Source organism: Podarcis erhardii, assembly GCF_964252035.2.
Source record: "Podarcis erhardii genome assembly, chromosome: 9".
Classification (NCBI taxonomy): Eukaryota; Metazoa; Chordata; class Lepidosauria; order Squamata; family Lacertidae; genus Podarcis; species Podarcis erhardii.
The window spans coordinates 69,986,775-70,002,634 of record NC_138512.1 but is presented as its reverse complement, the minus strand read 5'-3'; the positions used below and the strand labels follow the sequence as shown (position 1 = coordinate 70,002,634).

The 15,860-nt window shown below is 42.7% G+C and overlaps 1 protein-coding gene across 2 annotated transcripts in view; it reads right to left on the bottom strand.

Annotated features, from left to right (window-relative positions):
* The window catches only part of CNOT6L (CCR4-NOT transcription complex subunit 6 like), a 37,124-nt gene that overhangs the window by 14,275 nt on the left and 6,989 nt on the right, over positions 1-15,860 (bottom strand). For both annotated transcript variants that reach the window (XM_081876952.1, XM_081876953.1), the window contains exons 2-4: positions 2,594-2,715; positions 1,254-1,440; positions 519-604 (exon numbers count right to left, since the gene is read on the bottom strand). In XM_081876952.1, the coding sequence (XP_081733078.1) occupies positions 519-604; positions 1,254-1,440; positions 2,594-2,705 (385 nt within the window). In that variant the 5' untranslated portion in view covers positions 2,706-2,715. The remainder of the gene's footprint in view (positions 1-518; positions 605-1,253; positions 1,441-2,593; positions 2,716-15,860) is intronic.

Here is a 15,860-nt window from a genome sequence, read left to right as displayed (position 1 = left end):
AAGTTAAAAGAAAGGAGATTCCGATTAAACATTAGGAAGAGCCTTCTGACAGTAAAAGCTGTTTGAAAGTGGAACAGGCTCCCCTGGGAGGTGGTGACTCTCCTTCAGTGGAGATTTTTAAACAGAGATTGGATGGCCATCTGCTATGGATGTTTTAGTTGAGATTCCTGTATTGCAGGGGTTGGACTGGATGACCCTTGGGGTCCCTTCAAATTCTACAAGTCTATGATTCTATGATTCCAAGGGCTTTGTCTGGTCTGGATACAGCAGGAAGACAGCAAGACAAAGGGCACAGCAAAAACCCAAAAGGACAATTCAGGGCTTCTCCTAAAGCTTTTCATGAATAGATAACAAACAAAATAGTAGGCTAAGAAACCCATTACCTACACTTTGCACAAGGTTTTGTCCTTCAGCCCTACAGGTTTCTTTGGTGAAAAGACGGAACAAGGAATTGATAAAGGAATGAAAGGATAGAGAACAAGGTATCATGGACATGTATGGTTTAATATTTCAGTTACCTTTCAAACCTAGTGTTTGCAGCTGGAATAGCCGTCCAAGTTCATAAGGCAAAACTCGTAACAAATTGTTGTTTAAAAGCAATTCCCTAAAGAGAGAAGAAACACATTAGCAGGGTCAACTTTAAAAGAATTCACATATTGTATGTTCTGTTTATCTTGCAAAATGTCAACTTTTGTTTTGATATTCCTTTGAGTGGCTCCATTGCCGGAGGGGAAATATGTGTGCATTAATACACACATTAATGGCCACAAATAAATTAGCTCTACAGTGGTTAAGTGTCTGCAGTTTGGTGTTCTGGTACAGCCCGCCAAGCCAGGTGCCCTCCAGAGGCTTTGTACTATAGCCCCTAACCATCACCTCTGAGAGAGGTGAAGATTGGTGTAATTATGAAAGGTAGCCTAATGACATAACCACGTTAGGAGAAATGTGAGGGTGTTGCTGCTGCTGCAGAGTTCTCTTCTCTCCCCCTGTAATGTGTAGTAAAATGTAACGCTGACATCCTAGCATTGTTCATTTCCTCACCCCCCTCCATCATCATTGGCATCATGTGGGCAAGGTACAATATGAGCCACCAGAACTTGAGTATCATACCATGTAGTGCCACCCAGTACAGAAACTGTGTACATCAACAGCCAAGTTAAACCGCAACATCAATTTAACAGCTGGACCAAAGCTAAAGTTGCAGCCTAAAACCTTTCTGTAATTATTTTGTAAGAGGCAGTGAAACTCCTCACCTGAGAGATACCATGTTTCCTAGTTCTGCTGGTAAACTTCTGAGTTTGTTGGATGAGAGATCCAAGTAAACCAGATTATGAAGCTTGGCAATATCAGGTGGAATGCGAGTCAGATAGTTGTCATTGAGGTGGAGAGCAGTCAAGTGTGTTAGTGACCAAAGAGACGTACTTAAGCTCCGCACTCTGCCTAAAATGAAGAGCACGTGGAGAATGTTAAGCATTCAGGCAGCTGTTTCTACAAGTATACTGATAGTTTTGCAAGAAAAATGTGCTGATTTATCTCTCATGCCCACCGCAAAACATAATAAAATGCAGGATATCTGCTATGACTTTTTGGCAAAAAACTTTTTGGCAGCTAAAAGGGTTTTTTTTGCCAAGGGAAGGGAGAAGAAAGAGGGCTTCCCTCCAATTTGGAAGTGGGAAGGAAACAACTCTGTAGTCACGGATTTTAATTATTTATTAATTAATTAACTAACTACATTTATATGCTGCTGTTCATCAAAAAAACCATTGGGTACTTTACAACATAACTTAATACATAAGTTAATACATAACTTAATATCTACACATTATAGAAATCAAAAGTTGCATAAATGCAATTATAATAAAAATACATAATATAATACAGATTCTCATAACAGCAAAAGCATAAAAACGAAGGAAGAGAAAATCAGATGCAGGCTATCTAAAATGGAAATAATGCACAAATATTACATTAATCTGATATCAGATGGGTTGAGTTCTATTATTCCCCATTAACAGCCCTCACCTTCATCCCCAACTATAAACAATAACCAACAAGGGTCTATCCCAATCCCTTCTGAATTCATATTAATTAATGATTATTATTTTTTAATGGAGCTATGCAACTTCCAAGTTGCTTGAACTTATTGTAGAAAACTGTACATGAAACCACTTTGAAGCCACTTTTGGAAATAAGTGATAAATGGAAAACATGTGTTTGTCTGAAATGAACATTAGATGGTTCCCCCCTCCCCAATTTCAGATCTGAGAGGGGGCAGAACAATAGAAACACACATAACTCTCTGTCCAATCACCTCAGATTCATATCTCTAACTCTTATAGTGCCTTTTCTAAGGCATTTCATAGGGGATGCCCACTTGCATCTTAATAATGTGAATGGTTTCAAGTGCTCAGGCTGCAGGCAAACTGAAACCAGATATCTTGAAGGCAAGATTTTCACACACTGATGAACTTGCCTCTGAGGACCTGCTGATCCATTCACAAGTTTTATCAGGCAGGTGGATAGATACCTGGCCTAAGGCCAGAGAGAACCACCTCCATCTCCCAACAGATAGGCAAATCATTTCATAACTCACCCGAGATTTCCAATTCTGCCCAATGGGACTTCTTCCCATTGGCTACCTCCTCTGCTGACATGATGGTGTAAATTCTGCGAGGATCTGGAGGATCATATTTTTCCTTTGGCATCCCTATTAGTCTGAAAGAGAAACCATATGATTACCACAATGTGCTACCAAAATTTTTCTTATCATTAAATGGCCCACCAGACTGAGAGAGAACCCTAGTGTATAACATGTAAGACAGAAGCCTTGTCTGTTACAAGCATCCCTCCCAGTGAGTAATGAACTAGACATGATGGCAGACACTCTGCATGTTTAAACAGAACTATTCCTGTTATGTATGCAGGGCAGAACTGGGAGAAGAAAACGGGGCAAATACATGAGAAGCACAGAATCCTCCATCCAGTCACGTTTGCTGCTTCAAATTTCTCTCTCTCTTTAAGCACTTTCAGCTGATCTTAGCTCAGATACTAGAAATCACAACAGCTGGACAAAGACTTAAACAGCAAGCACAGGGAATGTTCAACACCCCACACTGGGATTCTGCCATCATTTCAGCAGTTAAATGTTTTAGCCACACGAGGCAGTAAAGGTAAAGGACCCCTGGATGGTTAAGTCCAGTCAAAGGCGACTATGGGGTGCGCCACTTATCTTGCTTTTCAGGCCGAGGGAGCTGGCGTTTCCCCACAGACAGCTTTCTGTGTCATGTGGCAAGCATGACCAAACCGCTTCTGGCGCAGCAGGACACCGTGACATGTGTCAGAATGCATGGAAACGCTGTTTACCTTCCCACCACAGTGGTACCTATTTATCTACTTACACTGGTGTGCTTTCGAACTGCTAGATTGGCTGGGAAAGAACAATGAGAGCTCACCCTGAACTGCCAACCTTCTGATCAGCAAGCCCAAGAGGCTCAGTGGTTTAGACCACAGCGCCTGCAACTGTCATGTCTAGTTTGGCCTTTAAGCAAACGCTGGAGAAGAATTGAACTAAGCACACGAACAAGAAAACCCAAGATGAGCAACATGAATTAAAGTGATGAATGTCTCTCCCAAAAAGCTCACAATTCAATCTTTTATGGTTGATAAAATTATTTTTCTGGCCTCAGCATAATATCCCAAGAGAGATACTATTTTTGCAGCAATTTAATGATGATTTCCAGTTTCTCTTCATGAACTAAAAACAATTTTTTTCTGGAAAACTTGTAACTAGGTATTTTTTTTTTTCCTAGTCAAAGTGTGTTGTTAACAAAAGTGATCTTAACTTAAAACACTCAAACCTTGGAATATATCACACAATTAATTGTTTCTTAGCCTAACGATTATAAAAAGCTAGTGAACTATGCTTTCCTTTAGAGTACTGACCCAACATTTTGTGGACAGAAAAGTTCTTACTTCCTGAATTCAAGTTAGTGAAGTAAGGCACAATTTGGGGGATGATGATGATGATGATTGACACTGTGGACTATGAGATAAAAGAGTCTGAGTAAGTTGTGTTTAGGGACATGGGTGGCGCTGTGGGTTAAACCACAGAGCCTAGGGCTTGCTGATCAGAAGGTCGGCGGTTCGAATCCCCGTGACGGGGTGAGCGCCCATTGCTCGGTCCCTGCTCCTGCCAACCTAGCAGTTCAAAAGCATGTCAAAGTGCAAGTAGATAAATAGGTACCGCTCAACGGCATTTCCGTGTGCTGCTCTGGTTCGCCAGAAGCGGCTTAGTCATGCTGGCCACATGACCCGGATGCTGTACGCCGGCTCCCTTGGCCAATAAAGTGAGATGAGCGCCGCAACCCCAGAGTCGGTTACGACTAGACCTAATGGTCAGGGGTCCCTTTACTTTAACTTGTGCTTAGGAATTTTGAGATCCAGGATCTTCAACTTCATTTCATAATAGCCAGCAGGCTACACTATAGGGCAGAAGAGGGATCCTCTCCCACCCCAGACCAAGGTATTCAGTGGCCGTAAATCTCCCTTCTATTCCACCTTCAAAGAAAGCTGTCCCTGGTCATCCAGACCTCCCACTTTATCAGTCCTGGCTTTGAACTCTAACTAGTGGCGTAGCGTGGGGGGTGCAGGGGGGGCCGGCCGCACCGGGCACAACATCTGGGGTTAGGGCAAATCCACGGGTTAGGGGGCGCAAATCCACGGGTTAGGGGGCGCAAATTACTTGCCTTGCCCCGGGTGCTGACAACCCACGCTACGCCACTGACTCTAACCAGTCAGGAGAAAGGGTTGAGGGTCACATTCCCTTGGAGGAGAATCTGTGCAAGGCCAGATGCTGGCAGTGGGCAGGCCAGACCCCAAAGCGGCTTTTCCCTCTCTGCCACCTTCTCTCACTTTCCCAGTCTTCCTCTTCACCATCACTCAACAGGCTGCCAGCGCAGGGAAAGTTCACTCTCGTCAGAGGTGCACCTATTACCTGCAGAAGGCTTTCACCCCCTCCTTCCTCATTTCACCTGTTCTGACTCCATCCACCATTCCCCCCACACCCAGCTCTATCCACCCACATGTATTTAGGCGCAGAGCCACAGGTTGCCCACCCATAATCTGATGGGAAAGACGAAGAGAACTTGATAGCTCCAAAGCTCTATTGTAACTAACTGACTTGAAATGAACTTGCAGCTAGCTAGTCCCTGCAGTGTACAAATCTCCAGACAAACCCCTAGTCACCCTTCCTGCCCTTAAAAACTGCTGGCTCTTTATGGATAGATGGGAGTCAACAACAGCCCTTTGAATACCTCCACCTTCCACCCTGATTAAAATAAATCTGTGTTCTGCAAGCTACATGTAACCAAGTATGTTTCTTTTGAAGTACCTCTAATTTCAATGGGACTAATTCCCATGCAAATATCATGATTACTGCCTTAGACCTAATAGCTGTAAATCAGAGAGAGAGAGAGAGAGAGAGAGAAAGGGAGAGGGAAAGAGAGAAATTTAGAACCAGACCTGCTGGTAGAAATTTTTATGGAAAGTTTCCATTTCACCCTGATGGACTGCTGCAAAAGATGGTGTATCTTTAAAAACAATTTTTTAAAAAAATCCAATTAGCAAAAGATTCATGGATTATTGGTGGTTCTTTCATTGTAACTCGATGTACGCTGCTTTCTTCCAGTGAATGCTGTTAGTCCTAGTTCAGAGTACATGTCAGTTACTGTATGTTCACAAAAAGGTTTGAAGAACTGAATGTACAGCGATCCAGTTTGGCAGAAACATGTTGAAAAGACCTTGCATCCCACGTATGTATCTCAAGAGTTGGCATTTGTGTTTAATGGAGACAAAACAAACCTCCAGGCTACAAATTTCCAAAGGCATCCTTGGAAATACAAGTCGCCAAAAGAATTGCATTCCAGCCTGAAACACAACTGTACTTAGAACAAGCAACCATTCTCTTAAAATAGCTGTTATCGTTCTAAACACATCCATTGTGGAAAGGACTCCTGTACCGTTAACAGTGTTTGAGAAAAGGATTTTGAAAGGGCAGCATAGAGTGTTGCCACGCAAAGAGAGGAAAAGCTACAGATGCTGAAATACTCCTTTCACAGAATTATTCAAAGAGACAGGAGCCCCATCTGGGACTGATTATCACAATGTTTTACACTTACTAACGTGGCTGCTTTGAGCTGTAAGTCTCTGCACAATACTCTCAGAAAAAGTGACAAGGGTTTTAAAAACAAACAGACAATCTCCACCGAGTCCCTATACTACCACTCATTCATACAGAGCGGGAGAACGAAGGTGTGACAGGGGCAGGCTGGCCTGTGGCCCCTGAAGTTAGTAGCTGCAGATCTCACATCCAAATAAAAGACTTGAGAGTAGAGGCAAGGCAGAGCCCTACCGCTGCCCCCCAGCCCTCACCTTGCCTGGCCTCTGTCCGGCCCTTCCCCACCCCGAGACGGGCTTTTACTCTGCCTGGTTGCCCCTGCCTGGCCTCGCTCACTGCCTCCCCACCGCACGCTGGCTTCCTTTCACCCAATGGAGCTGGAGAGACCCTGGATGAGGAAGGTGAGGAGCCAGCGCCTTTTCCAACCCTCTCTCTTCTTTTATTCCCTTTTTTCCTTCCTTCCTTCCTTCCTTCCTTCCTTCCTTCCTTCCTTCCTTCCTCCCTCTTCTACATAAAAAGTCGCTGTTTTGCTTCATTGCTTTTCCTGGGCTTTTTCATCCATTATTTTGTATGCATTCCATACACACCCCAAAGAGGGGGAGGCAGCTTTCTTTCTATTTATGTCTCTCCCCGCCTCCCATTTTTCATGCACGAATTTTGCTGCATCCCTCTCCAGCGCCCTCCGATGGGATTCAATCCTTGGCTTCTCAAATTAAAAAGATATTGGGTAGAAAAACTAGAAGCATTTCTGTTCCTCATCCTAGAGAGCTGTTGCCATTTGGAGTTGCTGATGTGGCTGTTGATGAATAACTGCTTTATTCCATTATTACAGAGTTCCACTGCTGTGTGTTTTCTTCTAAAGCCTAATGGTTTGGTTTTATGTTAACTCACCATGAGAGAATGGGACAGTAGGGATACAAATGTTTTACAGTGCAAGCCTATGATTGTTCCAATAGTCTCAAGTAGTTTGCTCCCAGAAAAGTGGTAAGGATTGCAGCCTTAAACAAATAAACTACAGTAATACAAGAATGACAGGCTCTAGCCCCATTAGCAATCCAATTTCTGTTAGCAAGGATCCAAAAACACACAGAAAATGTTGTTTCTTCAAGTTCCGATTAGACCAGTGGTGTCCAAACTTTTTTCAAAGAGGGCCAGATTTGATGAAGTGAAGGGCCGTGAGGGCCAACCAAAGGGCCAACCCTAAACGAATTTTGGACATGCCTGAATTAGACCATGGGTCGGCAAACTAAGGTCCGCGGGCTGGATCAGGCCCAACTGCCTTCTAGATATGGCCCACGGACGGCCCGGGGATCGCCAGCACGCATGTTCATTTCCTCTCCCTCCCTCTCCCTCACACGGTGGCGCTTTTCTCCTCAGGGACGGAGCAATCTTGTCTCACACTGGGTGCCGTTGAGTATGCTAGCCTGCCTGCCCGCCTCAGCAGGGTGGTGCTGTGAAGGGAGCGTGTGACGCTGGCTGCCAGTTGCTGCTGCGTTTTCCTCCTCCTCCCTCTCCCTCAGTCCGTCTGTCCTCCCTTCTCCGTGCCCCTTTTCCGCACCGCTTCCTTGCGCACTTTCTTCACCGCCACCTGCCTCCCTCCTTCCTTCATTCCTCCCATGGCGTTCAGGTGGGTAGTTGCGGTGGCCGCGGCTGCCGCTTGCGGGTTGGTGGCAGGCTCTGTCTTCTCCGCGATGCCTCTCTGGAAGAAGCAGGTGGTGGGTAAAAGCTCCAGCGATGCTCCGGTTCCCCTACCTTCATCTGTGGCTCCTCTGCCAGGGCTGTTGCTTCTGTCTTCACTGGCCAACACAGCCTGCTACCCCACCACGGTGCCTGGTTGGCTGGAGAAGCCCAGCTGTGGCTATTGGGATGACAACTGTGACAGGTAAAGTGAAGCATCTTCAGGCCTCTTTGCGGGCGGGCAAAAATTGTTCACTCCCCTTCCAAATATAGTCCGGCCCCCCACAAGGTCTGAGCAACAGTGGACCGGCCCCCTGCTGAAAAGGTTTGCCGACCCCTGGATTAGACATTTCTTTTTCTTAGGAACAACTCAAAGGATGTTTGTAATATTCTGAATTCACAGAGTCACAATCAGATTTTAAGTGCATTCCCACTGAAACTAAGTGTTAATTTTCAGAGCTGTGCAGAGGAAAGAAAGGAAAACAGAAAAGCTACAAAGCAGAAAAGCTGCCGGACTCATTGCAAAAAGGCCACACAGCAGCCTCTAGTCCTAACACAAGCTCTGCTCAGATATAAGTATGCAAAACAAAAAAGAGGCAATGTCCTGTGAACATTCCAAAGAGAAGATATGCCTCCAGTTCCTCACACAATCAGCAGCTGCAGGCTCTTCTCAAAAACATCAATGAAGTAGGACAAAGGAAAGATCCCAGGTGAAGTTCAGCTAGCCATTAAAGTTTAGCCTCTAAATCTTAACTCTAGGCTTTTAATGTTTAAAAGGTTTATTTTAAGCAATGTAAGCACTGTCAGATTCTCTAAATACAGTTTCAGAAAACTGACCAAAAAAGGTGGACTGATATTTTTGCTTTCAAGGCTTATTTATCCTGGAGAGCCAGCTAGATTGCTGTGCAAAGATATTTGTGGTAGATGACTGATGGCTTGCCAGAGGAACGCTATAAGCAGCTGTGCTGTTCCTATCTGGACACTGGTCAGCAGCTTTGATTATCTGGAGAGGGGAGTTTCCTGCCTCTAAAGAGGAAGCCAACTTTTTTCTCTGTATACACTGCCAAATGATTTACACGATGGTATCCCCAAACATCCTTTATGAATCTACCAGACAAACACTTATAAAGAAGAGTGATCAAAGGCCAATTCACACAACCATTTCCTCTTTAAAAACTGATTTCTGCAACTGTGGGATACTTGCAGAATAAAGGAATGCATAATTTATACACCACCATACTGACACCCATGCCCCTTTTCCTGGGGCAGCTACAGAAATGTCTAGCATCTGAGAAAATAGCAGTGGATGAAGGCCAGTTGCTTTGATCTAAGGCTAAGCAAGACCTCAGGGCAGGTGTTGGCTCTAAAATCTGTGTTAAGGAGCCATATAAATTATAACAAAATATAGCTGAGTCAAAACACTGTCTATTGCAGATTGCCAAACTGCACCAGAGGGTAGTTTTAGGATGTTATTTTCCTCTTTCATCTGACTGAATATTGGATTTTATGTTTAGCTGGTTGACTATTGTTATTTGAACTCTAGGTTTATTTAATAAAGGTCGGCATCTTGTTTAGTCACTTAGATAATAAATATAGAAAATATTTTGCCCAACTGTTCACAAAAGATCTCAGGGTGTTTGAGACTTTGTAGAGATATGCTGTCATGGTTGTAAATGCAACTCAGAAATTTGCCATCTAAAAACTTCCACCTTAATTGAGACACAGCAATAATTTCGGTTTCCTTCTTTGCCTTATAAAAAAAGGCACAGTGTTTGCTACTAAATTAAAGGTTATACACCAAAATATAGGCAAACATCTCAATGAGAATTGTCTGAAGCCTAAGAGAAATTTACAAGGTGTTTTTCTCAGTGCCAACTGCAGAAATTATATAAAAGGGTCTTCTTCACAAATTAAAATTTTAATGCTTACACCTAGAAAGGCAGGATGTGAACATGACAAACAAGGGTTTCAGGAATTTGTGCATGATACATCGGAAAACTGGCATTGTCTCCTGTCATCTCAATACTGAATGAAAAATGTGGTTTGGTGCTGAGTAATGTCTCCAAGTAACTAAAGTTTATACCTAGGGTTTCTAGACTCTGGCCCCCAAACCTCAATCAGGTGGGACATGATGTTTCTGTGGATGTGGTTGAAGACAGGAGATGGCATATCCATCACATTACATATTCACATTGCCTTTTTATTGTTTCCTTTATTTCTTATATTGAATTTTATTCTACAGGCAACCCCCAGTTTGCATGGGGGCTGTGTTGTGGGTACACTAGCACACACCAGCAGTCGTGCATAAGCCCATTCTACCTTCACCCTGCCACCTTCTCAGGTCAAAAGCATGTGTCAGCAGTCATGTATCCATCAGTCACATGCAAAGTAGTTGCCAGCTGTATTACAACTTGAACACTATGGAATCGCAATTACTACAAAAACCAGAAAAATAGTTAAGGGTCATTTTACACCAAATCACCTGATTTTAATACTCAATTGTGCTCTCATGTCTCAGATTTTGTTCAAAATTTTTGTGTGTGTATATGAGATAATCTCTAATTAATTTTTAAAGATTTTTTTGGTCCAAAAATTGGTGTGGAATGACCCTTAAGTAGTCCACCAAGACCCTCAGCGATTTTCAAGTGGCCCATGAGGGGAAAGTTTGGGGCCCACTGGTTTAGACTAAACTTCCATTTATGATACAGTATTCTGCTTTCAGAAGACTACTTCCCTATGAAAGAAATACTAACAGGTTCTGGGTTTGGGCATTCTGGTGATTGATTTTGTGCTACAGTTGCCCCCACACTCACCTTGCAAGAGGTGGAGCAACAGCTTTCAGCATAACAAGTGGCACAGTTCATATGTGTGTTGCAGGCATCTCACATGGGAATGGCTGGGTGAATGGTTTTTTTCCATTGCAATATGCTTACGAAGCTGGCACTAGGCAGAACTTCTATATTATGCATGCTTTTCTTGGTATAGATATTAATACTCATGGCATAAAAAGTAATGCATTAAGTTTCTGTTTGTTCAAGTCCTAATATAGTACACAGATCACATGAAGTAGATTATGTTGATGCCTACAGGTTCTGGTGATACATCTTGTCCTTGCTAGCATACACCACATGTTTTGCAAACTGGTGCAGATGACAGGCTTTAATATATACTATAATTTAATTATTTTTGCTTTTACACCTGACTCCTAAAAATCCCTACAGGTAATTAAAATGCTTCAGTTTCTATGAACACACTACTATGTATGTGTGCTTAGAGATGCAGAGTACAAAAGCCAGTAGGAAACCACTAGGGCTTAGTTAGCAAGTCAGGAGAACCTATGATTCACACACAAGTCAAGCATAAAATACACAATATTTTATGGATGGAGGGGTGGAAAACTTGTGACCCTTCTTCAGATGTTACTGGACTCCAAATCTCATTAGCCCAGCAAGCAATGCTAATTGGGATTATACTCCGCTGCAATCTACACATCATTCTTCCACCTGTCACAAGTTTGCTAAGCTTTCCCCATCCACTCCATGACGGACACACATTTTGGGAACAGTTCCCATCTTCTTTCTTTCCATTCCTCACACTGAATAGAAGAGCTACTGTATAGATTAATCCATATCTGCATGTAACCCGTTGCAGTTTTATACAGTATATATACAATTTTCCTAAAGGGAAGTAAAAAAAAAAAGCATGTAGGAAAAATCTTATGTGAAGCTGCCCCATTTGGGCATGATTATTCGGAGAAATTTCAGCTGGCCGTTCCTCTAGTGCACGGGCAACAGCCATATCCTGCCTGCCCCTCCATTTCAAAGGTTATTGACACTGTGGAATGGTACCACCAAAGCAGCCCACTTTTCAACTCGCCTTGCAACATGAAGCGGAAAAAAACCCTTTATCTTTGCATCAGAAAAGAGACACAAGTGCTTAACTCTTCTGTCCTGGATCGTCAGATCCAGAACTACAAGTCTCAGGGAAAGCTGTTTTGGGACTACAACTCCCATCATCCCTGCTAACAGGACCAGTGGTCAGGGATTCCTGAAACAGCTGGAGGGCCAAGTTTGGCCACCACTGGGTTAGACCAAGACAATGGTGGTTGGAGGAGCCTTCAATTACTCTGCTGTCATGATCAGATCAGTAGCTAGTTAAGTTTGCACCACATGCTGCTCTTGATGCTTTAGTGAGGTGGCAGTGTCAGCTATTTAAATGGTTTGCACACAAATACTTCTGGATCTATATGGTTTCCTGGTACCTGAGGGATGGTCCTGCTGAGGCCCTGCTCTCTCTTTGGAATTACATAACCTATTTCCATATAGAATCAGAATTGTAGTGTTTGAATAGACCTTGAGGGTCATCTAGTCCAATCCCTGAAATGCAGGAATCCCTCCCCCAGCCGTCCCTGAGCGGGCACAAACCACCAACCTTCTGGTTAGGAGCCAGACATTGTTTTAATAACTTAAAGACTTTAAAAAAGAACGCTTTTAAGGCTGTCCTTGAATTATTTTTTGTTGGCGGAATTGGTTCATAGCTGTTGTGTGTTTACCCTTGTCCAAGATGTGTGTGACCATGCATGAGAGCATGGCTGCAACCCGGAAGTGGCTGGAAAAGGGGCGTCATGGACTTATGAGCGCTCTGCCGATGTGCATGTGAGTCAGGAACGTAACCCAGCACAAAACGACATTGCCTGTCTTGTGCTCTTTTAAAGCTAACTTTTGAAAGCCACTTTACAAAGACCTTGTCATAAAAAGGTGGAATATAGATAAATAAAGCAAAAAACGATTATGAAACTACTGGATCCTAAGCCAGCTTTGGTGAGGGACACAAAATAGACCCCTGTGCTGTGCCAACCTGGAGTTGAAACCCAAGTGCTTGCTCCAAGAAATAAAGCCTTGTATATGCAAGCAAGTCTTCTTTTTAAATAAAACTATGTATAGGCAGAGAAACAAGCTAAACTTTATTCAACTGTAAAGCAGTTGCGAAGGCACTTGAGGCAGTATCATCATGTGATAGAAATTCTCACACAAGTGTGTAATAATTCATACCACACAGTCATAAATCCACTAGAGAACTTGGATCAGATCCAGCAAGCCTGCCTATTAACAGGTTTTAACTTGCTTCACAAACTATTTACATGGAACTGCTGTCTCTATCTACAAGCTGCTGAACATCTAAGCTACATCTAAGCTAAGCACTGCACATGTATACAAGTGAAACTTGAAAAATTAGAATATCGTGGAAAAGTTCATTTATTTCAGTAATTCAACTTAAAAGGTGAAACTAATTATGAGATAGACTCATGATATGCAAAGTGAGATACGTCAAGCCTTTATTTGTTATAATTGTGATATTATGGTGTACAGCTGATGAAAACCCCAAATTAACAATCTCGGAAAATTGGAATATTAAATGAAATCAGCAAAACAAGGATTGCAAATAGAGCGATATTGGACCTCTGAGAAGTAGAAGCATGCATATGTACTCAGTACTTGGTTTGGGGCCCTTTTGCATCAATTACTGCCTCAGTGCGGCATAGCATGGATGTGATCAGCCTGTGGCACTGCTGAGGTGTTATGGAAGACCAGGATGCTTCAACAGCAGCCTTCAGCTCTTCTGCATTGCTCGGTCTCATGTCTCTCATCTTTCTCTTGGCAATGCCCCATAGATTCTCTATGGGGTTCAGGTCAGGCGAGTTTGCTGGCCAATCAAGCACAGTAATCCCATGGGCATTGAACCAGGTTTTGGTACTTTTGGCAGTGTGGGCAGGTGCCAAGTCCTGCTGGAAAATGAAGTCAGCATCCCCATAAAGCTCGTTTGTGGAAGGAAGCATGAAGTGCTCCAAAATCTCCTGGTAGACGGCTGCGTTGACCCTGGACTTAAGGAAGCACAGTGGACCAACACCAGCTGATGACATGGGTCCCCAAATCAACACAGACTGTGGAAACTTTCACACTGGACTTCAAGCATCTGGCATTGTGTGCCTCCCCATTTTTCCTCCAGACTCTGGGTCCTTGGTTTCCAAATGAGATGCAAAAGTTGCTCTCATCAGAAAAGAGGACTTGGGACCACTGAGCAACAGACCAGTTCTTTTTTTCTTTAGCCCAGGTAAGATGCTTCTGACGTTGTTTCTTGTTCAGGAGTGGCTTGACAAGAGAAATACGACATTTGAAGCCCATCTCCAGGATCCGTCTGTGTGTGGTGGCTCTTGATGCACTAACTCCAGCCTCAGTCCACTCCTTGTGAAAGTCCCCAACACGTTTGAATGGTCTTTTCCTGACAATCCTCTCCAGGCTGTGGTCATCCCTGCTGCTTGTGCACCTTTTTCTTCCACACTTTTCCCTTCTGCATAACTTTCCATTAATGTGCTTCGATACAGCACTTTGGGAATATCCAACTTCTTCTGCAATTACCTTTTGAGGTTTTCCCTCCTTATGGAGGGTCTCAATGACGGCTTTCTGCACAACTGTCAGGTCAGCAGCCTTCCCCATGTTTGTGCTTCCTACTGAACCAGACAGAGAGACCATTTAAAGGCTCAGGAACCAATTGCAGGTGTTATGGATTGAATAGCTACTGCACCTTTTCACAATATTCTATTTTTCTGAGATTGTTAATTTGGGGTTTTCATCAGCTGTATGCCATAATATAACAATTATAACAAAGAAAGGCTTGACATATCTCGCTTTGCATGTCATGAGTCTATCTCATATATTAGTTTCACCTTTTAAGTTGAATTACTGAAACAAATGAACTTTTCCAAGATATTCTAATTTTTCAAGTTTCACCTGTATTGGGAGGCCCCCTACTAAAAAAGCTTAACAACTTTGGGGAGCCCCCCTAAAAAAACCCTAAATTTGGGGGCATTGGGCGGATCTTTGCACCATGGTGCCACATATGCTAAAGATGGCCCTGAGAATGGTCATACAAGAATGGGCCTTTTCTGCAATGGCTCCCTGCTTGTGGAATGTTCTCTCCCCAGGGAAGCTCACCTGACACCTTCACCTTTAGGCACCAGGCAAAAATATTCTTCTTCAACCAGGCTGATTAATATGCTATGTTCTTTTAAGTGTGGTGTGTGTTTTTTGGCGGGAGAATTATAGGTTTGCTTTGTTTTTATCATGTATTTAGTGTTTTTATTTTACATTTTTATGCTGTGAACTGCCCTGAGATTTCTCAATGAAGGGCAGCATACAAATTTAACACACACACACAGTGGTTCTAGTCTAAGGGATTAATAACTTCATTAGCTATCTTACATTACAGCAATTATCTATAAATGCTGAGAAATATTTTTAGTGGTAAACAAAGAAAACTAACACTAATAAATTGCTATGCTGATTAATACATAATAATATCTGTTTGACTTTATCTTAACAGAAAATGATTTCTTAGCCAAAAGGCTGAGAATATATTTTATATGCTTACACACTTTTTTAAAAAGTTCATCGGATCATTCCAAGTTTTATTAAAAACACTGAACTTAGTTCAACCAACTACCAAGTCCTAGCTTTGAAGCATTAAGCATGAAGAGACACGGACTACCAGTCCAAAGTGTCAGCAGTCAAAAACCAGTCTAACAGAAATCCCATTTGAATGTACTATTTCTTACTCCTCAGTAGTACACTGCAATGACCCACTAACTCTATGGAGGGTGTTTCTAGTTTTGACATTTTTTATTCAATTGTTCTCACTTTCTTTACGAAAAACTTGGTACTTACAAATGGCCTGAGACGGAATAGTTTTGTCTGGGGAAATTACAAAACCTAAAAAACGCAACAACTACTTTCCCCAGAAGTATTAATTCTAAACAGCACAGATGTTACGTTTTCTACAAAGCAAACCCTCTGTTCAGTTCTTTTTGGGAAGCATTTACAAACTGGTGGTTAGAAAAAAGAGCTGGAAACCTGGTGTATTCTATTATGGATAGATACACAACACGGCTTATGAGCTCCCGATCCCTAAGAAAATCGACTAATACATTTACACTGGAAGAAGTTAACAAAAT